The sequence below is a fragment of the Typopeltis vanoorti genome, chromosome 23 (genome assembly GCF_054136105.1).
Source record: "Typopeltis vanoorti isolate ZY-2024b chromosome 23, IOZ_Tvanoo_1.0, whole genome shotgun sequence".
In the NCBI taxonomy this organism is placed as follows: Eukaryota; Metazoa; Arthropoda; class Arachnida; order Uropygi; family Thelyphonidae; genus Typopeltis; species Typopeltis vanoorti.
The window spans coordinates 14141798-14167560 of NC_143571.1; the positions used below are offsets into that span (position 1 = coordinate 14141798).

The following is a 25763-nucleotide window of genomic DNA, read 5'->3' on the forward strand; positions in this document are numbered from 1 at the left end:
ATACATATATTTGCATTTTAAAAAAGTATAAAATAAATCAGTTCAAATTGAAATAAAAAAATTAATAACTAAAAGTTTTTTTTCTGGCTTTGGTTTTAGCAAATATATCTATGATGTCATCATAATTGATCGAGTCCATTAGATCTGATTCAATGCATAATAACGATAGGTCACTTGTTTTATTTTGGTGCAAGTTGCTTCTTAAATAATTTTTTATTCGTTTCAACACTGAAAATGAGCATTCAGCACTTGCATTTGAAATAGGCACCGTCAAAAATATTTTAAAAATTGTTTCTACATTCAGAAAAGTAGACCTTAACCCATCGTTTATAAATTTGTACATATTTTTAATTGAAGAATTTTCTTCCTTTATCATTATTAAAAATTGCTTACCTTCATCAGTAAATTTTTCTGGATCAATATCAGTCCCATAAGTTTGTAAAATTTTATCAATACTAGTCTTGTACTTGTCTTGATATATATCTTCCTTCAAAAAAATGTCAAACATATCTAATATGTCGAAATAGCTTTTTGTTCTTTCATTAATTTCCAAAATTAGCTTATCGCAAATGACATTAAAAGTGTTTACAGCGAAATTTTCTTTCCCATGAAATATAATCTCATTGTTAGATTGTGAAACTTTGTCACTCATTTTTTTTCGTTTTTTAACTCTTTCCTTTTTATCTTTAAATTTTGTCTCATCTGCTAATAAATTCGCTTCTTCATTTACAGCAGCAAAATTATTTCTTATATCTAAAATAAAACCAACTAAAGAGTGTAACAAATTATTAGCTAAAAACAAATCCATATCGGGATCTTGTAGAGATTTACTAGTAGCATTTATTCGCTGTAAAATTTTATCCCATATAACTGTTAAAATTGCTGTTTCTGGTTTGTCAAAATGTTCAGCCAGTGATGAGCTCTCTAATTTAGAAATAGGTTTTTCATGAGGAAAAATGGATAGTTCAAGAAATGCATCTTTAATTTGTTTATATCCACGTTTCAAAGCCAATATAGCGTCAGTTCTTGCAGACCTCATTGTTTCACTTGGTCTTTTAACTGTTAAAGATTTTTTTTCTAAATGTTTAAGGAGTATACCCCATCTTCTTGTTGAAGATGAAAAGTAATTATATACATTTTGAATAAAACAAAAATATTGCACTGCTTCCGGACAAGATTCCGTGGCATAGTTGCCAATTAAATTTAAGGAATGACTAGAGCACGGTATATAATGTGCAGAGGGACTTCTTTTTTTCAGCCTAGCTTGTAAACCTGTATAGATACCTTTCATATTGGCAGCGTCATCATAGCTTTGCCCTCTGCACATTTTTATATCCAAAGATAATTCTTCTAATTTTTTTAATACTACCTCTTCTAAATATAAGGAATTATATTGTGTAATTCTGATGAACCCGATAAATATTTCTCTAATGTCAGAATTTGGAAACATACCTAAATATCATAGCTAGTTGGTCATTATGGGCAATGTCTGGCATTGAATTGAGTATTATTGCAAAATAAGCAGCTTCCTTAATTTCTGATATTAATATTTCTCTTGTTTTTTTAGCTATTAATGCTATGAATTCATCACAAGTATGGTAAGAAAATAATTTGATCTGCCAGAACCACAGTTGGCATACATTTTCATGTAATTTTCACTATATAATTTAAGGAAATTACAACGTACTAGGATATACATTAAAATAAATTTTAATATATTTCAATATTTCGGCAACGTCACGTTGCCATTTTCAAGAACTTAAGAACAAGACACGTGCACGCAAGCACAACAAAACAGTAAATGAGAAAGAAGTCTGAAGCTATTATTTCTCCTAAAGTCCTGATGGTGCCCTCTAGCGGGCAATGTTGGTATTCTTGGGCGATTGGGCTGAAGGTCTTCTGATGTAGGTTTCCCAAATTTGAGGAAGTCTCATGCAGCCAAATTTGTTGAGGTTTGGATTGTTTATATTTTCACTATATATTGTTATAGTGAAAATATAGGGCTGAAGTTGATTCCATGAAAAGCCTTTCATATCTGTATCTGCTACGGTGTATTATCCTGGCTTTCTTCCACCGTATTCTGTGGCAGGTATCCAGCGCATGGTCAGCAAGACCAGAGTGGCTGTATTGGTGAAACCGGATGTAGTCCTTGTGTTCTGAAATTCTGATATTTGCTGTCCTGCCTGTTTGGCCAAAGCAGGACAGCTTACAGCTGCAAGGGACCTGGTATTCTATTATACTTTGGCCAAACAGGCAGGACAGCAAATATCAGAATTTCAGAACACAAGGACTACATCCGGTTTCACCAATACAGCCACTCTGGTCTTGCTGACCATGCGCTGGATACTTGCCATAGAATACAGTGGAAGAAAGCCAGGATAATACACCATAGCAAATACAGATATGAAAGGCTTTTCATGGAATCAACTTCAGCCCTAAGAAACAATCCAAACCTCAACAAATTTGGCTGCATGAGACTTCCTCAAATTTGGGAAACCTACATCAGAAGACCTTCAGCCCAATCGCCCAAGAATACCAACATTGCCTGCTTTGAGGGCACCATCAGGACTTTAGGAGAAATAATAGCTTCAGACTTCTTCCTCATTTACTGTTTTGTTGTGCCTGCGTGCACGTGTCTTGTTCTTAAGTTCTTGAAAATGGCAACGTGACGTTGCCGAAATATTGAAAAAATTTATTTTAATGTATATCCTAGTATGTTGTAATTTCCTTAAATTATATAGTGAAAATGCATATCCAACGTCTAAGCCTTTCCACGAGAATTTTCATGTAATGTTTTAAAAAATCATCAAATTCACTTAAATAATGTAAACACGATAAATACAAATTTATTAAGTATATCTTTATAGAGTTCATAATTAAAAGGACTCTAATAATAATAATAATAATAATAGATTTCTATAGATGTGTGTCATCTTGTTTTGGTATTATCAAAATTATCAAGTTATTCTGAAGCATTATGAATTTTGCTATTTTATTATTATGCTGCTAATATTTCTTCAAATGCGGCACTTTTTACAAAAAAACTGACTAAGTTATGTTGAATATATCTGTTCGCAAATATACTTAAAATCCCTTTGACCTAATAAAAAGGCGGAATGCTGATGAAACTTCATCAGCATTATATCTGTCAAAATGCAACCCCCCCACTGTTAACAGAATATTGTAGTTATGTGCACTGTATTTCTTGGATTGACCCTTTTTTGTTGCACAATTTACTTATTGTGTCTCTTCCCAAATAAAAATGAATTTCACATGTGCAAAAATAAATAATTTACGTCTATTCCCTTTATGGGAGATAGTACTTTACAAATCAGCAAATCTTTACTAACTTTTTATTGTATATATATATATATATATAGTTTTTATTTTATTTTATTTATTTATTTATTTATATTTTTTTTGTTAGGAAATTTTATTGACCTTTTTAGTTATCTTACACTAGCTACTTAGGTGGCACTTTTTGGAATTGTCAGTTATTGTTTAATTTCAGCTTAACATGTACTGAAGATGCCTGTGACACACAGGGCGAAAATTATACTATTAAAAAAAATCTTTTTTACGTGAGATTTTCCATCATTAATTTTGCATTTATATGTCTATTCACAGTATTCCCTTACTAAGAGTTATTGCAAGACTTTACGGAGAGTCTATTTCCAAACAATCTGCTAGATATGGTAAAGTTTTGGTAAAGAAGGCTAAATGCATTGATGGAATAATCTTCCTAAAGTGATGTAAGATAGCTCAGGTTATTCCTACCTGCTATAAAATAAAAGAAGTTTTCAGGTCTCCAAAAGCTCATCAGATCTATGTAAAACACGATAAATGCTAGTAAGTCTCTTTTAAATTATCAGCTACATGAAGTTAAAAAGTCTCTAGCCCTCTTAAATAGAAAAATTATGGACATCAAGAGTACTTCAGAATCTGTTTTAACGGTTGAACTTTTTAACGCTACATTATGTATATCTTCGAATTCTTACCTAAAGGTCTTTAATGATTCTCATGATAAGTTAAAACGCAAGTTTGAATCTCTGGTCAGCCTACCTAGACCCAGTAATAATGTTATTGATACAGATAAAGTAGTTATCAATGTTTCCAGACGTCCTCTAACACACAGCGAATGTTTTGTTTTATCAAAAGGTTATGATTTCACCGTTGCTCCTATTAAGGTTCCCCTTATGGATTTTTTTTCACAACATAGACAAAGGTATTCGATCCTTATCCCAAAAAACAGCCAACAGGTTACGTTTTGAATGTGCGAAATTCTCTTTAATGCCAAGCCTCCTCGTCCTAATCTTTCTTACTCTGAATTTAAAGCATTGAAATCACTGAAGAATAACAATAATTTAATTATTATGAAATCTGATAAAGGGGAGGCTGTAGTGATTCAAGATAGAAAGGAATATGAGAGAAAAATGTCCCTATTACTCCGTGACTGTTCAACTTATAGGCCTCTTACATCAGATCCTACCGGGAGTCAATTGAATAGACTTAATTTTCTTATAGATAATGTATTGACTTGGAATGATGATCAAAAGAAAAAACTTAGACCCCTCTTTGGTCGTCCACCTAGATTGTATGGTCTTCCGAAAGTTCATAAACCAGGCATTCCATTGAGTCCAGTTGTAGATTGTATAGGTTGTCCCACTTACAAAATTTCAAAATTTTTATCAAATTTACTCACTTCCTCAACTAGAAGAACTGATACTTATATAAAGAATACTTTAGATTTCAAAAGTAAAATTTCAGATCTTCATTTGGATGTTTCTGATATCATGATCAGTTTAGGTGTTGTTTCTTTATTTACAAATGTTCCTTTATCTGAAAGTATTGAATTATTGCAACAGGAATTTCCTTCAGACATTGTAAAAATATTTGATTTTGTAATACATTCTGGCTATTTTCCTTTAAAAATAAGTTGTATCAACAAATTGAAGGAACAGCAATGGGCAATCCTCTTTCTCCTGCTATCTCCAACTTCTTTATGGAACATTTCGAAAAACGTATCTTTGACAACATTTCTCCCAGACCTACTAATTGGTTCAGATATGTCGATGACATTTTTGCTGTATGGAATGGCTCTTCTGATGAACTTCAACAGTTTCTCATTAAGTTAAATGCACTTCATCCAAGAATCCAGTTTACCCTTGAAATAGAATCAAATAAGCAGTTAGCCTTTTTAGATCTTCTAATTCTTCGCCAACCAGATGGTATCCTACATTTCTCAGTCTATAGAAAGAAGACTCATACTGGCCATTATATCCATGCTGAATCTCATCACCATTCCAGTCAAAAGGCAGGAACTATTAAAACACTGGTTCATCAGGCCAACTCCTTTTGTTCTTCAGACGATCTCTTACAGAAAGAACTGCAATATATTACTTCTTCCTTTCTATCTAATGGATACAAGAATTCCTTCATCAAAAGAGCTTTGAGTAGTTTTAATATGTCTTCCTCTTCAAATACAGAAGAAATAACACGCATTCCTATCTCTTATGTACACGGCATTAGTGAACGTATAGCAAAAGTTTTAAAACCACTGAATATTTTTGTTGCCTTTCGACCGGTCAGAAAAATCTCCACCTTTCTTACTTCTCCTAAGGACAAACTTCCACATCTTAATTATCCAGGTGTCTACCAGATTCCTTGCTCTTGTGGATTATCTTATTTTGGACAAACAGGAAGATCTGCCTCTATTCGACTAGAAGAACACCAGTCTTATATTCAGTACCTTAAACCTGAACAGTCTGGACTTGCAGAACATGCCATCTTAACCAGACATAGAGCCAATTGGAAAAAGATAAGAGTCCTTCACAAAAGTCAGTTCCTCATAGAATGGCTTTATAAAGAAACATGTGAAACTTGACTCCACTCTCCTAACTTAAACAGATCTGATGGTTTATGTCTATCCCCTTTATGGGAGTAGTACTTTACAAATCAGCTAATCTTTCCTAACTTTTTATTGTATATATATATATATATATAGTTTTTATTTTATTTTATTTATTTTTTTTTTTTGTTAGGAAATTTTATTGACCTTTTTAGTTATCTTACACTAGCTACTTAGGTGGCGCTTTTTGGAATTGTCAGTTATTGTTTAATTTCAGCTTAACATGTACTGAAGATGCCTGTGACACACAGGCGAAAATTATACTATTAAAAAAATCTTTTTACGTGAGATTTTCCATCATTAATTTTGTATTTAAAATAAATAATCGAAATGTTTGTTTGCATTGCAAATATAATGTCAAATATTTATATTTTTTAAATAACATTTATTGAAATAAATATGACATTTTGCTTCCTTTCCTTGCAAAATAAGATTATATGGGTCGCACATTTCAATTTTAGGAACGATTTTTTTATTTTTTTTTATGAACAACAAATGGTGTTAAACTGCATTGCTCGGGGTTTCTGATTGTGAGTCTTTTTAATTTACATCCAGTGGTATTTTATCAGAGCTTCTACGCCTTTGTCTTTTGCTTAAAACTGCAACAGTACAATTACTTTGGAAAAATAACGAATTCAAACAAAAAGAAAGTGCGCACATGTTATCTAGCAGTATTTGTGTGTGTGTGGTGATAAGTTTGGGAAGAGGGAGTTAGCCATTAAAGGCGAATTAATTCTGTTATGAAAATTTTTGAAATAAAATTTCACTTTGACGCATGCACCTGCACGTGTTTCAAAAGATAAACTGTAGGGAAAATATCGCTACTTCAAAACTGCCACATAATATCGAAATTAGCCGAAAATATGTACATAACAGTTGACTTCATAACTGCTGTTTATTTTGATTTATAGTGAGTGATTACGGGGGAAACCAAGAAAGTTGAAATACAAAAACCTGCGGATTATGTTATAAAAATTATGCATTACATGATATGATTCAAGATTTACGTATGATAACTAACCTTCAAACTAGATTATGAATAAAATAGGAAACTTAAATTTGGAACAGATTTTCATGAATTTATAAAATAATTGTTTGACAAAAACAATTATCTTCAATCAAATGTATTGGCAATTAAAATAATTAGCAAAAAAATTGATAGTGACATTGATCTTCCAAAGTGATACAATATGAAGAGAAGAAAGTATGAAAGGATTTCTTATTTTATGCTGGAATTAAAAACTATAATTATGCAATAAAAACAAGCAGCAAAATGAATATAACTCAGAAGTATTTAGTCTGATATAACTTAGATTCTGGTTACCAAGTAAACGGCAAGCAACTGCGTTTCTTGCTGTAGGCCACAGAACATAGCTACTACGTACTCTAGGTAATGTAGTTAAGTGTTCTTTTCAGCGTGAAGGATTATCTCACCTTCTAATGGACATGACAGTCAAACTACACTTTTTATCCATGTTCTTTCAGCAGGTGGACAGAACATTATCCAGGTTTGCTGGACGTGTATATACATCCAGCAAAGAAATGGTACGCTTACATACATGAATTTTATGGAATACAGAGTTCCTGTTAGTTTTATATTCTAAGAAAAGAACAATGTATTTCAAATGGAAGCAGGAAGCCTCGCAAATTTTTCAGCTGCCTCTAGTTTTTATATTATGAATTTAATATTTAAAAATAAGTATTTTATTTTGCAACTATAACTATGCTGTTTTTTTATTGTTCTTTGTGAGGAGTAAGGTTTTAAAATGAGGCCCCATCTTTCGCCTCATGCTCCTAATGGTAAATGCAGCCCTGTTTAATCTCTTCCCATAGTTCATCTGGTTCTCTTTCACACAAATTAAGTGTGTTGTATCTGTTCTGTATACTAATATTGTATTCAGCTGGTAAGTTTCCAAGATCACATCTGATCGACATTTGTGTTGTTTTCAGTTTCTGTAATTTCACATGTATCATAGCCACTAATAACTCATGGTCCATTCCACAGTCTGCACCTGGAAAAGTCTTGACAGGCTGAATTGCACTTCTCCATCTTCTTTGTCCAAATATATAGTCAATTTGATTTCAGTATTGTCCATCAGGTGATATCTATGTGTACAATCTTCTTTTGTGCTGTTTAAAGCAGGTGTTAGCAACAAACAAAGAATTCTCTGCACAAAACTTAACTAGTCTCTTCCCTGCAGTGTTACAAATACCTAAACCAAAACAACCTGTTATTCCTTGTTCCTCAGTCTCTTCCACTTTTGCATTCCAATCTCCGATAAGTAGCCATAAATTGCGCTTTGTTGTTGCATCTATCACTTTTTGTAACTTTGCCATAAAATTCTTCAATGTCTTCTTCTGGTGCCGCTGTAGTGGGTGCATAAATCTGAATGATGGTCATATTCATTGGATGTCCATTCACTCTGAGAGAAATGATTCTGTCACTCACTGGATTATAACCTAATATGGTTATAACCTAGCCATCTTTTTCCTGAGTAAGAAAGATACTCCATTTTTACGACTTGTCTCATCTCCTGAGTAATACACCATATAGTCCACTGACTGAAAATGGTGCATTCCTGTCCATTTAAGTTCACTTATTCTTTCAATATATCCAGCTTCTTGTGCTCCATTTCAATCTTTATTATTTCCAGCTTACCTTGGTTCATACTTCTAACATTCCAAGTTCCAATCCTGTGGTTTCTTGTGAAACTGGTAGTCCTCCTTTTCCAACCAGCAACATCTGTGACCAAGCTTTCTTCCAGGTTTGACCTGGACACATCATAAAAACTAGTGGAAGCACTCTGTTCTATCCCCAGTTGCATGTTGGATGCCTTCAGGCCCAGGGGTCTTACCATCTATCTCCATATCGTACTGGCTGTATATCCACATGTTTGGTGGACTACTTGCATTGTTGCCTTAAATATTTTGTGATTAATTAAACTTTATATTACTAGTAGCTTATGAAGTTAACAAATTTTTACAAATTGTTAAATATATATATAGCATTCCAGTTTCAGTTTGGTAGACTTTTATTTCTAAAAATGCTATTTGTGAATCATCTTAATGGCATAGAAAATCCCAAATGTTATCTTATTTCAAGTCATAAAAAGAAGAAAGAAAAACAGTATTTCTTTTGAAAATTTGCATTACATAAATATTGTTTTTGCATTTTGTAAAGTACATATAAATAAATAAATTTTTCTTACTTTGAAATCAGTTGTTAGGACACTGTACTTAATTTAGTGCTACAATAAAACTTCTACTATTTTGTTTGGCTTGCTTGCATTTGTGCAGTATGGTGACCCTGGGGCAAGGATGTTTCACACTGTATTATTATTATTATTATACCCCCCCCCTCCATGGTCATCAGACTCATCATGGGAGGTTCATTCAGCTGTCAACAAATCTATCATACTGCTAGATTTGATAAAATATTCATAGAAGAATAAAATACTGATAGAAGGATTTTATCATACTGATAGAAGGAGTTTATCATACTGATAAAATCCTTAACACTTCCTGCATTAACATTTCATAACATATTCCAGTAATGCATTCCATTCACTGACAAGACTCCATGTAAAAAATCCCCCCTCCTCATCACACTCTTACACAACATTCAGGGATGGCCTCTGGTTCTTACTCCCTTGCCTTCTACTTTTTTTTATAATCCTCTGGATTAATTCAATAAAATTCCATCACTAATTTCAACATCTCTATCATACACCTCTTTTCCTCCTATCCACCAAACTATACAATCCACATTTCTTCACCCCTCTCTCCATAGCTAGTATTTCAGAATCCTGATATTGTCTTAATCACTCTTCTCTGGACCCTCTCCAGTGTTTCTACATCATATTGAAAGCCAGATGACCAAATCTGAGCACAATAGTCCAAGTGTGGTCTGACCAGTGCTTTATATAGTGGGACAAGCACCTCCTTATCCCTACATGTTAAGAGTCCTTCGTATCATAGTAGCACTGTGCAGTCTTTGCATCACTTGCAATATGTCCTCTAAACTTCAGTCTGCTGTTAACCATCACTCCTAAATCTTGAATCTCATCCACTTCCTGTACTACAGCACCATCAATATAGTACATAGCCTTATATTTCAGCATTCTAAAATGTCGAACAATACCTTGCACTTATTGATATTAAAACTACAACCCAACTCCTTTCCAAGTCAAAAGTCTGTTTATCAAATCTTCCTGAAGGGAATTAATATCAGTGATGTTATTTATAATGCTCCTCAACTTTGCATCATCAACAAACAGCTGAAGATCCCCAGTCATTCCACACGATATATTATTTACAAACAAGTTAAACAGCAGGGGCCCAAGAACAGAACCCTAGGACATGCTACTAGTTACCCTCCTTTTTTAAACACTGCTTTATCATACACAACTTGCTGGTATTGTTCAGAGAGCCAATCTCTAATCCATGTAACCAATATACTATCTATTCCCATTATTCTGTAGCTAGTAAAACAAGTTATCATTAAAATCATTATCACTAAAACAAGACCCACTCTTTACAAACCCAAGGTGACCATCATAAAGAATGCTATGTCCATCAACCCAGTCTTGTATTCTATTTCTAATCAGACTCTCCAGTACTTTGACTACAACTGCAGTTATACAGACAGGTCTATAATTGGAATCCCAGAACCAGATTATGGAGTGGTACTATTTTGCCTTCTTTCCCCTCCTTAGGAACCTTATCCATTGCAAGACTTTCATTAAATAACCAGGTCAAGGCATAGTTAACTGTTGTGCACATTGGTTAAGAATACATGGCAATATATGATCCATTCCCACAGCCTTGTTAACATCTAACCCAATCAACACCTGATATGCATCTGATTCTTTCACTTCCAATTTTCCTAATACTTGCCTCCTTTCTATATATATTGCACAGCATCATTTACGTGTATAATATACGCTGATAAAGTGCTCATTCAACAAATCCACCGTATCCTTTATAACAGTCCATATAGGACCATCAATTTTAATTGTCTCTAATTACATCAAATACTGTAATTACTCCAATTGTCACTAAATGCAGTGCATTGACTCTATATGCTGCATTTATTATAGCATGCTAAACTAAAATTTGCTTACATCTGTGCTGTATGGTATCTTTTGGAGGAGATGCTTTTTGCTATATAGGGTCATTTTCATTCCATTACTGAGCTACCAGTATATGCAGGTGTTTTTATTATTATAATTATTAGTTAGTTTAAATATACCAACCTAATATAGAATTAACTTAATTATTAGTTTCTAACACATCTTAAAACAAATAGATTTCCATCCCTCTACATATATTTGGTTTTGATGGAAGTACTTGACCCTGAAAGTGCAGTAAAGTATCTGTATAGTATACAGTAAAGTATATTGCCTGTGTATATTAGTGACAAAATTATATATATTTCTGATTCTCTGTTCTGATTGACTGATGAGAGAGCAGTGAGTCGTGTCGGTTGTTTACATCTCGTCACATAGTGAAAAATCGGAGATAAGAATTAGAATATTTCATGTAACATTATATTTGATAGAAGGAGGTATTGAAAAGGGACTTTTTTGTAGTCATGGATAAAAATTCACTTTGCTATTATTTTAAACATACTGAAATGGGAGATGTAGGTGTGTAAACAATGCTAAATATCAAAGAAGTTAGTGGAAATACTAGCACCTTACATAACTATCTTAAAAGCCAGAACAAAATTAACTTATTAAAAAGAGGGAAAACTGATGATACTGCATCTTTTGAAACTATCATTGTTAAGACTGATTTGGATTCTTGATAAAAATTACATCGTATTTTAACAAAACAATGAATGATTCTTTTTCTACTGTAGTAGCACACAGGAGCAAGGGATAGGTTCCCCATATATATAATATATATCTATGTATATTAATAATATAATATATTTATATTTACTAAATGTAATATATATAATATATACAATGATGAAGATAATCATGGACTTGGAAGTCCAAGGAATCATCGAAGGAGGGTGCTCCACTTGCCATTTCCACTACTAACTTAATTCACCAACTACTATCATCATCTATACACACAATGCTCATCTACCACCCACCACCAATAGTATTTTACTACCAGTAGTACAAAGAAACAGACAATTCAACTGAAGTTAGATTCCATCTTCAGATGTTGCTTCAGATCCAGTTCCTTCAACTTTCAGTACTTCCTGCATGAAATAATGAAAATAATGGATTTTCCTGAACACACTATTAGATTGATAGCTAACTTGTACAGTGAACAAGAAGTCATGGTAAGAACAGGTGTTGGATTAACTGATTGGCTTCAGGTTAGAAAGGGAGTTAGACAAGGATGCCTACTTTCTCCTCACTTGTTTTGTATCTACGCTGAGGACATCATGCATTTAGCACTGAATGAGTTTAAGACAGGAATTAGGATAGGTGGTAGATTGATCAGTAATCTGAAATTATCTAATGATACAGTACTCCTTTGTAATGACATGGAAGAACTAGGACAAATTCTTGACAAATCTTTCTTTTAAGACTACACAGTGTTCAGCCTTCATAGTGAAGAATTTATGGAGACAACACACATGTTAGAATAATTACTTATAATTAAGAAAATTCTTAATTTAATAATTATAATTCAGAATATTAAGAATTTTCTTAATTATAAGTAATTATTTTAACGTGTGTTATGGCTCCATATATTCTTCACTATAAATTCTTGACAAAGTTAATGAGATCAGTAAGAACAGAGCACTTCAGTTCAATTCTGGCAAGAAAAAGATTGGTTCTCAAAGGAAATGCAGACAGGGAAGCTCCTGAAAAACAAGTATACCTTAATGGAGAAAGAATTGAAGAAGTCGGCAAGTTTGAAAACTTGGGATCCATTATTAATGAATTATTATTATAAATTGCTGTTCAGAAGATGTCAGAAGATTAGGAATGGCTAAAACAACAGTCAGAGACTTGTCTAAAATCTGAAAGGATGGATCTATCTCTGAGGAACAAAGTTGAGGATTGTGGATGTAGCTGTTTTTCCAACAGTGACTTGTGGATGTGAGACTTGGAACCTAAAGAAGTGTGATAGGAAAAAGATAGCTGCTTTTGAGGTGTGGTGTTACAGAAGGCTGTTTTGAAGATATTATATACCAATAGGCAGAGAAATGGATTGGCAATAGAAAGAATCGGCAGAACTTTAAGGCTCCTTAAGGATAGTGACAGAAAAAAGTTTAAATACTTTGGACACATTGAAACTATGAAAGGAGAATGTCTTAAAACAGAATAGAAGTAAAATTCCTGGGAAAAGAGGACGTGGTAGACTATCAGTGAGATGGATGGTGTATATGGTGTGTGATTAATCTTCAGAGATTTGAAGCTTCCAGAAAAGCATACAACAGGACCAACTGCTGAGTACTGGTGGTACATTTACTGAGCATCTGAGTGACCATATGAATCTGTAGATGTCAAATGAATAGATGGATATGAAGATTGCAAGATCATGTTCTTCCTTTTATACTGTATGTAGTCATATCCGTTACTACAAAGAGGTGTCTGGATATTTTTGATGAGATGGCATATTTATATTTTGAAATAAAAATTTTGTTTGTTTATAATTTATATTAAAAATATTATCTCTAGAATAATTTTTGTGTTTTTTTGTCATGTTTTATGTTTGAATAAAATTTTTGTTTATTAATATTTATTGATTGGTTTCAATGTAACATATTTTGACAATGTAAATTAACACTGAACTGGTATTTATGAAAATTTTTACTAAATTACTGATAATTAAAAAAGTCAGTAAATTTGCAATTCTAGTGGAAAATCCATTTCATAGGTAACCTCTCTTGCCCTCTTTTCTCCAGTTTTATTCTCCTAGATGATCCTTCTGCATTATGTCTTGTCTATAGGTATTTAGAAATACCTATAGAAAAGACATAATGCAGAAGGGACACTGTTCCATGAACTGGTTACCATCATTCCTCTGCTTATCTAAGAACAGTGGCCACTGCAGGTCAACATTCAGAATTTAGCTCCAAACTGATTGTACCTACTTCTCATATTCATCCTTCATTCTATTTACTTTGGTTCTTGGAATGGTCTTCTTCCATACTTTTTTCCCCACTGCATATAATTCCGGACTTCTAGAAATACATTAACAGATTCCTTTCTTCTCCCTAACCATTTACACACGCATGGCTTGTGTTTTAGGTTTTGCAACTCTTCATGTGTGTGGAGTTGATGCATAAAAAAAGAAAAAGAAAATCAGCTTCTCTAATGCTTTCACCATCGTACCTGATACACAAACTGGTCTGTCATTTATCAACATTGACTTAGGCTCTGTCTTTTGTAGAACACTATATTTCTCTTCCTTCCACTCTTTAGATATTACTGTTCTGTTACCAGATTGTTATAATAATGAAGTCTGGAATACTCTGCACATTACCTTAATATATATATATATGGTGATATCTCATTTGGTCCCACAACCTTATTAACATTGAACTTGCTTAAAATTCCAAATACTTCATGAATTATCAGTCTCTTCTCTTCATGCATTTTTGAAAATTATGGAGACAACTACCGTGTTTGAATAAAAACTTTAGTTTAATATAACTAAAATCTACATTCGATGTTTCGCCCTTTATGTCAAGGTCATCTTCTGGAGCATATAACTATACACAGAAAACAAGCTACACTACAATCAAATGGTTTGTTAAAGTTACTGACCAACCGCTACAACAATTTTGGCCTGACCTCTGGTGAAAAAAGTCTCTTCTCTTCCTTTTAGTTGTATTCATTGCTACTTCCGAATCCTCAATATTGAATTCATTGACAAAATACCCAATGAAAATTTCAGATTTTTTTTTGCTGATGATATCTTCTGGAAATGTCACCTTTGTACTCTAGAAGCTAAGTCAGTCTTGCATACTCACCCTTTTTTCTGTGTTACGTACTCATTTCTTTTTACTGCTAGCCACATAACTAGATTTTTCTAGGATTTTGCTTGTCATGCCTCAGTCAATCTCTTTTCATATGCTAATTTCTCCTTCCTCACTATCACTCACTTTCCTGTCATCTCTCTCATATTCCTCTTGCTGCTGCTGTTCTCTTCTCTTTTTACTTCCTTCATAGCATCTTCCTCTGCAGCTGCTGCTCATGATTCATCCATTTCACTACCATTGTATTTATTTGACTTTGGAGCTAAAGTCTAACATTGCAGTCAGTAACTGATCCCAAACCAAGTTCCTGGTAACTCTACTGCTCCCCAGTTCCATATATTTCTTCAGTGAAGCTTACGTCTTAGCTCCTAGGTACCCTAGCTACCTAGGAGCTAAGAACTTCTATTGTTATCACCATGCAAATTTTGTTTACTTTTTCTTCCATAATATTTTATTTATAGATACTGTATCTGATTTTATTGAGTCTTTGTATTTCATCAGATTCTTGACATATACCCTCAAGCGGTGTACAGGATGTGATAGTACTACATGAAACTTACATCATTACTAACTTCCTATCTACAATTTTCCTCCAAATCAATCTGTTACATGTCAAGACTCCAACATTAGCAGATCTTATATTTCTATCTTCTAAGGCAGCGCTTCCCAAACTGGGGGGCGTAGGTTTTGTTGAGGGGGCCGTGAAATAATGAAAACAAATTTAAAATGTTTTAAGACTAAGTAGATTTTTTTTATTTTAAAAGAAACGTGTTTAACTATTATTATTTATTATTTATTTTTTGTTATTTTTTATATTTTAATGGAAAAATTCACACATTGGTGTTGGTTCACAAACTTTGCTTCCTGCTTATTTCGGTGCTAAATGAATATTAGTAAATATTGCTTATTCATATGTTTCATTTCAATGCAGTGGTTAATTGTATTTACTTCGAATGCTCTCCAGGGAAGCTTCAACTCTTCCTGTCCCTTTCATCACGCGTTCGTAATCAGGGACTGTTGATATTGACTTTATATACATATCAAAACTCGTTTTATATTATGACTGTCATCCGAGCTAGTTTTCTGTTACCAATAAAAGTTTCACATATACTTCACACATGAAAAAGCTTAAACAAGTTCATGTGGGGAGATAGTAACTCGCTTGCAGTGGTAAACAACACGCCCTCCCTAACAGCCACTATACTGCAGAGGCAATAAAAACAAGTACTTTTATTATGCCAGTGAATAAGGTATGAGGAGTCTGTGTAATATATTTCTCAACAAATAGTGCAATTAGAGACAACTGCGATAAAAACACTAATTAATGAATCACATGTCCCCCTCATACAGAAACGATGCTGTATAGACTGAAACAAAACCATATGTTGCATGGGCAAACACAGTATCTAACTAAAAACTATTGTTATTAATTAGATGTGTGTGAGTTCGATTTCCCAAGGCAGCAATAAAATTCAACCAAACGTGTTAAAATTCGTAAAAGTGTTAAAACTAAGTAATATATATATATAATGAATGTTATGGCTGTTTCACATATGGAATTCGGTTGAAGAGCGTTAGCATTTCAACTCAATTGTCAGCTATGCTTTTATCTTTCTTTTGCGCGATCTTTTGTTAATACTGCACCAGTCATATGCACGTTTTAATAATCTGCCTTGGCTGTCTGTTTCGCATTAGGCTTAATTACCATAAAGGGAGAAAAGTCACAAAAGAGAAAAATGTTCCTGGTCCGGGGATTCCCTTATTCAGGTAATATTCACTAATTTCATGTTATCAGTCTGTGGTGTGCCAGTATCGGTAAGTGGTGATAATATTATTTGATCTATTCTACGTTAAAAAATTTAACCCTGAGATGGATAAGTGGCTGATAAAAAATAAAAAAAAATCCTGCGAACAATCAGAAGCAGAAACAGACTCAAAAAAAAAAGAACAGTATTTCATATTTTACCAGAACAGCCCGCATCATCTTCAGAACCAAATGGTAAGAGGCAAAAAATGTAATATATGCATTTGATTTTTGCAATATTTGCTGTGTATGTTTTCTATTGAATATAAATACAATAAATATTATAATAATATATCTTTCTATTAAGATTTTTTTTTGAGGGGGGCCGTGAAATATTTTAATTTTTGCAAAGGGGGCCCTGACATCCAGAAGTTTGGGAAGCACTGTTCTAAGGCACTTTTTACTGTATCAATCTGTCTATATCTTGGTCTTCCTCTGGGTCTCTTTCCTACCAACCTGGCAGAGAACATTTGTTTTGCTAATCTTTCCTCTCCCATTCTGTTTAAGTGACCATACCACCTGAGATTAGCTCTGCCTAACTATTTCAGTATATTGCGGGCATAATTTTTTTTTTTTTTTTTTTTTTTTTTGTCAAAGTTGATTCTGGTATGAAAAGATTGAAAAGTTTAATGTATATCTTTAGTTTATGAAACAATATACTAATTTTATGATTTTTGTTTACTTTCTCTTAGCGAAAAGAAATATGGTAAGTATTAATTTTTTTTATATTTATATTACATATTGTTATTTTTTTTAAAAAATTGGTGTTTGTAATTAAAAAAAATTGTTATTAAGAGTGTTTTCTGTATTTGTAACAGAGCAGTATTTATAGTGATGTATGTATCAATGCTGCTACTGAAATGCCCATGCTTTCTATCAGGGATACAGGAACACAGTTAATAAATTATGAATAATTAAAATTGTTTTTATTTTAATTATTCATCAGTTTTATTATTTAAATCAAACATAAATGAGTATAGAAAGTATTTTACCTTGGGTATAATAAATGTTAAAGATACCAAGCTATTTTAAACCTGGTTTTACTCCATTTCCCAAGTAAGCAAACAGACAAACAAGTCAAGTTTGCGCCTGCAAGTGTTGCAAGTCTAGCTGATCCTACACGTAGTGCAAAACCAAGGCAACTCATGGTAAAAGAATAAGCTCTGATCACTAATCTTAATATTTACCCTTAATGCAAAGCACATCTCCTGGAGGAGATGTATGATGTTTTGTATTAAAGGCGCAAACTTGACTTGTTTGTCTGTTTTCTTACTTGGGAAATGGAGTAAAACCAGGTTTAAAATAGCTTGGTATCTTTAACATAAATGAGTATTTTTTAAAAAATATCTTAGCCATTTCTTATACATTTTATTAGATTAATTCTCATTGTTTAAAGTGGCCTGTTTAGTTTAGGCCACTAAAATGAATAAAAATGATGTTTAACATACAAGTAAATCTTTTTTTTTTTTTTAGTTTGTAGGACATGTATGTGTACAGAATCATTTAAAATCTCAGTTTTAATGTATGCAGTTTTATTTTTTTCTAGAAAAGCATATATATTGTTTTCACTGTAAATATCAGTTTCATATTTGATATATGAAGAGCCAAAGGCTTCAATTCGGTGACATATGACTTGTTTAAGTTAAGGGATATTACATCTCATATTGTTTCTTAGCCAGAAACTCAAAGAGTTTCATGCCGAATATAGTAGAAACTATATAAAGTTCAGCGATTCCAAGCGTAAGCAAATACCTGGATACTGCAGCAACTGACCCTAAAGGTAGTGCAAGCTGAGGCAACTCATGTCTAAGGTGGAGCAAGCTCCGATCACTATTCTTGATATTTGCCCATAATGTGAACTTAGGTATTAACTTGATATTAACTAGGTCTACCTATTCACTGATGAGACCTCAATAAAGGTTGAAACCTGTCTGGGTAGTGACCTTCTCTCATAATGTAGAACAGAAATATGGCTCCATAGGAGCTAAGTTCACATTATGGGTAAATATCAAGAATAGTGATCTGAGCTTACTCCACCTTAGAAATGAGTTGCCTCAGCTTGCACTACCTTTAGGGTCAGTTGCTGCAGTATCCAGGTATTTGCTTATGCTTGGAATCACCGAACTTTATATAGTTTCTACTATATTCGGCATGAAACTCTTTGAGTTTCTTATTCGACTAAGAAACGATATGAGATGTAATATCCCTTAACTTAAACAATATCAGTTTCATATATTATTATTATAATTATTACCAGAGACTGGAGGTCTCTGGTAATAATGATAATAATAATAGGAAGTCAGGGACTCATTGAGGGAGGCTACATATCACCCACACCAGCTGTCAACCTTTTCTTGAATTCATTCACATTGCCTGCATTCATCACTTCCAAATGCAAGTCATCCCGATCACACATTGCTCTGTGAGAGAAAAATCTAGTATATACCCTTTTCTCGACTGAATTCATTCTCAACTTCCCACGAATGCCCCCTCATCTTCTCCCCATCCTCCATAAAATGAAAAATTCCATCTACTGGTATTCTGTATGACACTTTCATTTTGTAGGTCTCTATCTCATATCACTCACTCTTTCTCCTTGGCTAGTGTTTGCAATCTGCATTCTTAATCTGGCCTAATAATCTCCATTCCACAATCCTGATATCATCTTTAATGCTCCTTTGCATCCTCTTCACTGTATCTGCATTGCCTGGGAAACCAGGATACTAAAGCAATTGATGTGAAATTATTAGCCTCTATATACAAGTAGTCTAGTTGTTAAGTTACTTCATAAGCATGCAAACTTGGTTTCTTACAAAGGATAAAGGATGAAACCAAGAATATAATTTCTTGGCATCTTTAATTTACAGGATACCAAACCTGTCCACAGTAGTCCCATAAGATCATACATATCAAGGCCTTGTAAGGAGCCAAATGACTTCCATATCCTTACATATGAATGTTCATTTCAGCATTGCATTATCTTCTGAGTTGTTTTTGAAATCTTTGCTGTATGGCCCTTAACTTTCCCTAACCTGATCAATTTCTTCTAACATATATGCCATTGGATATCTTATCACACCAAAGTTCATTACTCATTGAACTCAACTAATTTTCACATGCCTGCAATTCTAGCCTATTCAGCAAACATATGTACATCCTATCAAATCCTTCCCAGTGTTATTAATGTAAAGAACGAGTAGCAATGGATCAAGGACTGATCCCAAGGGTATACCACTGGTTATCTTAAATCTTGCATACTTATTCCTACCATATACCACTTTTTGACATATGTCAGTCAGCCATTTTCTTATCCAAGCTGTTTATAATCCAGTTTCATATTCTCTAATGTATGTAACAACCTTCTATGCCTGTCAAAAGCTTTAGCAAAGTCTAAAAGTATCAATATATCCATTTCCCCCTTGTCTAACTCAGTCATAACACTATTATAAATGTGAGCAAGTTACTCCAATGAGTTTACTAAGGGAATGGCATTCCCTTAGTAAACTCATGCTTTCATTGCAAAGTATAGATTCTCTATCAACCCATTTCTATATGCAAGCTCTTGCCAAATTTTCTAAAATCTTCACCACCACTCCTGAGGGAAGTGGTGGTGAAGATTTTAGAAAGGGAAGATTCCACTATTATGGTGGAATCTTCCCTGTTCTGAGACTCAAATTATACAGCCAGGTCAAAGGCACAGCTAGTTCAATTAAATACCCTTTTAATATCTCTGCTAATATTGCCAAATTTTTACTCAATTTATGCAACAGCTCTAGTATGGTACATCTTTCTCACACATCTGAGTTTCTTCATCCATTGTACATTATAATAAAATTATGGAGACAACTACTATGTTACAGTAACAACTTCAATTTAATATAAACTAAAATAATTATCTGCCTGCTACATGTATTGTAACGTAGCTTGTCTCTCTCTCTCTCTTCGTGTGCGCGCGCTTCAGATGATGACCTTGATGTGAAAGTTGAAACATCGAGGTAATTATTTTGGTTTACATGAAACCAAAATAATTATGTGGTGGTTTTAACCTTCCTGTTGTTATTTTAACATGGGAATTGTCTCCGTAATTTTATTGTAATGAATGCTGATCACTGTGTAACTATGAAAGAAAGAAAGAAAGAAAGAAAGGATTCATCCAGTGTAGAAGTGGTATTTCACTCCATGTTGCATACTCCAGGTTGGTTTGCTCTTAACAAAATGGATCCATTAAATCACAGTGTTGATGCCAATTGACTATGGAGCTTCTGTAGTTGCCTGCTGGAATACCTTCTAAACCAGAAGTTGATGAGCACTCTCACCAACCAGTGGCAGTGTTGATGATACCTCATTCACAACAATATCCTGTGAAGATATCACTAAATCCAGCATTCTAAAACCTAATGTTGCTTCCATCATATGCTGCTTAAGAGACTAACTTAACAAATTCACTTTTCTTATTTTCATTCCATAAACTGTTTCTTTCAGTTCTACATTCTTGTAATTAATATCTCTTATTAGCATCACTTCCCTTTTATTGCAGTTGGTTTTCAATGACATCTCCATCTTCCTTTTCTGTTTTATGCCAAAGTCTGAAATAGCTGCTAATAAACCATCACAACCTCCAAAACTAATTTTGAAAAACTAAAAAGCCAGAAACTTGCATCATGTCCAAATGGCAGTCATGCTTTCTGGTCTCTTTCCAAAGCCATTGTCTGTAACTTTTGTCCAATTATGCTTCGACCACTTTCATTTAGATGGTTGTATAACATCACCCACAGAAAAAGCCAATCTCTTCTGGTTTCATACTTTTTTCCAAATGCTTGCATAGGCAGTCTTGTTATATGGTTTTCTACCATTTCAAACACATAACATTAAATACCCCTTTCATTTTAATCCAGAAAGAGATCACAATAATCTTGTTCAGACTGATTACCAGTAAGTTACCTAGTCCTGATGGCATTTCTCTGATTGATTGGGCTTTAGAATTGGTTTCTCCTCTCTCACCTTTTTATTCTCCTTATTCTAATAGTGTCTATCCTGCAGACCAGAAACTAGCCCATGGTCAGCCTATTCTAAGAAGGGTGACAAACAATAAGTTACTAATTACTGACTAATTATATTCACTTTAGTTCTTTCTCAAATAATGGAGGAAACAATTAATGCACAACTTCTGATTTATCTTGAATTAATAAATTATTTCTTTGATTATTAAATGATTGCCAGTATGGATTCTGCGACTATCAATCAACAAGTGATATTCTTACTTATGTATGTTATACCTTTAGACAAATTCCATGCAAAATGTTTGGGGAATCTCAAATGGTTTCTCTTGATATCTCTAAGGCATTTGATTGGATTTGGCACAAAGGCCTATTAAGTAAGCCCTCATTATATGATCCGTTTCTTTCAGTTCAGTTTAGTTCAGTTCTGCAAACGAGTTGCCAACCTTTTTCTCTCTGGATACACATTTCATGTGATGTGGATAAATCTTTATTCTCAGACTTTGCAACTAATGCTAGTGTTCCATAAGGCTTGTTATTTCATCTACTCTTTTCCTTCTATATATCAATGATCTTCTCCATTTGACTCAAATTCAGTATATTGTTTTACTAATGACAGTATTGTTCGCCAAGATGGTCGCTGACCTTCGATAGAAGATAGCACAATAAGAAGAAGAATGACAGTATACTGTGCTCCTCTTTCTCATTTGACAAACCTTGCACTACACAAATCACCAAACTTTCTAACACAAATTACCAAACTTTCTAGTATATCAACTTTTAATACCGTAAATTCTGATCTCTCTGATACTAATAAATTTTCATTATTCTTTGAACCAATCTTCATGCTTTGATAACCTTGTTAATTTCGCTAATAAAACTCAGCTGTGTCTTATTTCTTGCAAAAAAAAAAAAAATCTTTTAAAAAGTTTGTGCGGTTAGCCTAGTGGCTATGCACTTCACAACCATATGCCTAGGGAAGGAGTGTCCTAGGTTCGATTCCTATCGACGACGTGAATCGAACTCAAGGAGCTCAAGGATCTTTCTCAGCCATAGCCAAGTTAGCCTGTCTTGGGTGTGGGCAGCAGGAAATCCCACAAGCAGGCAAACTGGCCCCCGTGAACACACAGGCTACAGTCATAGGATACCTCCAGGAATAAGGAGTAACCAACCTATTCCGTAGAATTTTGGTTCTGATTGTCTACACGGTAAAAGGTGTGGGTCTTTACATAAGTGTAAATTAGGATGGGACTTTTAAAAACACCTAAATCTCTACAGACTGCAATTTCTGTTTTTGAAATTACCTTAGTCTAGTCTCTATTTTAACATAAACATGTTACAAACATTCTTTCCTCAGCATCCAAAAATTATTTTTGATTTTTCTCTTTCTTGAATATAGACACTGCAGTAGATTTTATCTAAGCATCTGATGTCCACATTTTACTTTGGAGATTTAATAATCTCTGGTGAAGTTCCAAAGAAACATATTTAAATAATTGCATATTTCTACTATAATTTCAAAGTGTTTTTTATTTTTCATTTTTCTTAGTTTCAGTTAATCTAGTGTGACAGTCCGTCATTGCTGTTATTTATTATATAAGGAGTGGTAAAATCATTATCTTTCCATAAATTTTCATAATAATTATTCATTTGTACTTATGATATCTATATTTGTTCTTTAATTTCTTTATTCAGGTACTTTACAATTTTATATGTTCGATGATCACTTTTTATGTATTCAAGTTTTCTCTATATGAGGTTCTAATTTCCATTTTATCTATGGCATTTTTTTTCTTTTATAAATTAATTTACTTTCTATATCAGAAGATAACCATTTTATAAATGCTGCATGTTTTTCTTTCATTATTTTTTGTATAGTTTATTCCAATTTCAGATATCTTGTTAGTTGGTTGGTTGGTTGCTTTCTTTGTTATGTTACATATATTCTTCCATTCTATTTCAGTATTTTTATTTACCTCTGTTTCTTATAAACCTCTTCTAATTTTCTTTGGTACAGTTTTCTAACGTTTTCTTCCTGCAACAGTTTTATTTTAAATGTTCTTATGGTTTTTTACTTCATCATCAGCCATTTTGGAGCAATTAACGTTTTCAAGAACCTCATAATAATAAACTGTGTCTAGTGTAATCTATTAACTCTGATATTTTTTTATTTAAATGTAGATTTATGACATTTTGCTTTCCAGGGTATTTTATGCACATCTTTATGAAAAAACAACAACAACAAAAATCTATTTTCAACTTATTACATGAGATAGAAGAAAAATCTTCTATTTTTATATTGATCTGGTTCATCGTTATTTCCTAGACACTTTTTAATTAGTTTATTACCTGTTCATGTGTTCATTCACCTAATATAAGTGTTGGCATTTTACTTATGTTGTTAACTAATTGTTGAAGCTGTTTGTAAAATTATTTGGATTCTTCTTTATTTTCTTCACATGAAACATTCTCCTACTTCCTCTTTGTATTTTTAATCTTGTTTTTATTATGCTTTTATTCATAGTCATTTTATTTTTCAAGCCTTTAGATATCATCAACATAGTTCCTGCTTTTGCTTTCTCGGATTTCTTTATTACATTAGCTATTTGAATATAATCCCATAGTTCTTATTCTCTTTTTGTTTTTGTTATGACAGCTATTTTTATATCATACTGCTTTAGCATTTTCTCTAATTCTTCATTCTTTATATGCTATTCTTGTCACATTCTGTGTTAAAAATTCGATGTGTTTGTTGAATATTTTTCTGCTTTTCTGTATCATATCCTTTTTTGTTCTGGGGGTTCATTTCCAGTTTGTGAGACTTATGAGTACTGTCTTGTGGTGTGACCTATTTCCACAAAAGGGGCCCTGGTGTACCAAACAAGCATTCTTGCTGCAGAAGGATATCATCATGGTTGGAGGAAATGCCAATTAGATCCACTAGATGATTGATGACTTTCTTTGTTTGGTTGAAACACTGCTATCCTGCTTATTGGAGGCCTAAAGTGATGATTTTTGTATTTTGTTTCTAGAGCAGTGATTACAGTTTGTCTATCCTGTCTTCTCCATATAGTGTGAGTGATACTCTTCAAGAGCATGCTGAAAATGCTCAGAGACACAAAATTTCCTCCATTTTGAAAGTACATCAGTAAAAACAGTGGTGCCATAGTCTGGCCACCAAATAGTACACAGGCCCAAACCTGTCGGTAACCAATTAGGGGCTTTCTGGTCAGCTGGTGCATAATCCTTCTGAAGGGTGAGCCCTAGTAGTATGTTGGAGGCACTGTCGAGGCTTTATGGCAAGCAAATTGGTCACTTTCTGTATGGGTGTTTAAGAGTATCTCCTTTCACTTCATGTCTCTGCTCTGGCCTTTTGTCTGACCCAGAATGACAATGAAACATTGGGAATTGAAATAAAACTCCTTCAAAAACTAATCCTAACAAATTATCCAAATTCAATGTACAAAACATGCCTGAATCCCCTAACAAAACCAAACAAACAAACAAAAACCCTCACTGACATTCATCCGCTATATCTCCAAGCCTTTTCATGAAGCTTGACCTTCTGCAATCTACTATCCAAATAATGAAGTCATTTTTCTAGATGACCTTAATGTGATATGAAAGTTTTGCTTTTAGTAATGACATAATGCAAATCATACATCTCAAATTCCTGATAAAATGCTCTCCTCAAATTAAAACATTTCAAATACAACCTTTTTTTTTTTTTTTTAAGTTCTAGATATATCATAAAGGTAAGAAGTCACCTCTCCTCATAGCAACTCAGATTATAATCTTGTGCAAGTTTCCTCTCACAGAATGCTCTTCCTCTAACAATGCCCAACTTCATGTCATTTGGCACTACAAGGTTACCAAATGCAATGACTCAAGAATGTCTACTCTTCCTTTCCATGATCTATTACTTCTACTCTGCTGAACAATGAAACATTGGTAATTGAAATAAAACTCCTTCAAAAACTAATCCTAACAAATTATTCAAACTCAATGTACAAAACATGCCTGAATCCCCTAACAAAACAAACAAACAAAAAAAAAAACCTCACTGACATTCATCTGCTATATCTACAAGCCTTTTCA

At 33.3% G+C, this 25763-nt stretch overlaps 1 protein-coding gene across 1 annotated transcript in view; it reads left to right on the forward strand.

Annotated features, from left to right (window-relative positions):
- Nucleotides 1–25763, forward strand: part of LOC150093636 (ataxin-7-like protein 3) — a 208352-nt gene that overhangs the window by 39781 nt on the left and 142808 nt on the right. The window contains exon 4 of the mRNA XM_090413034.1: nucleotides 17361–17374. Within this exon, the coding sequence (XP_090269160.1) occupies nucleotides 17361–17374 (14 nt within the window). The remainder of the gene's footprint in view (nucleotides 1–17360; nucleotides 17375–25763) is intronic.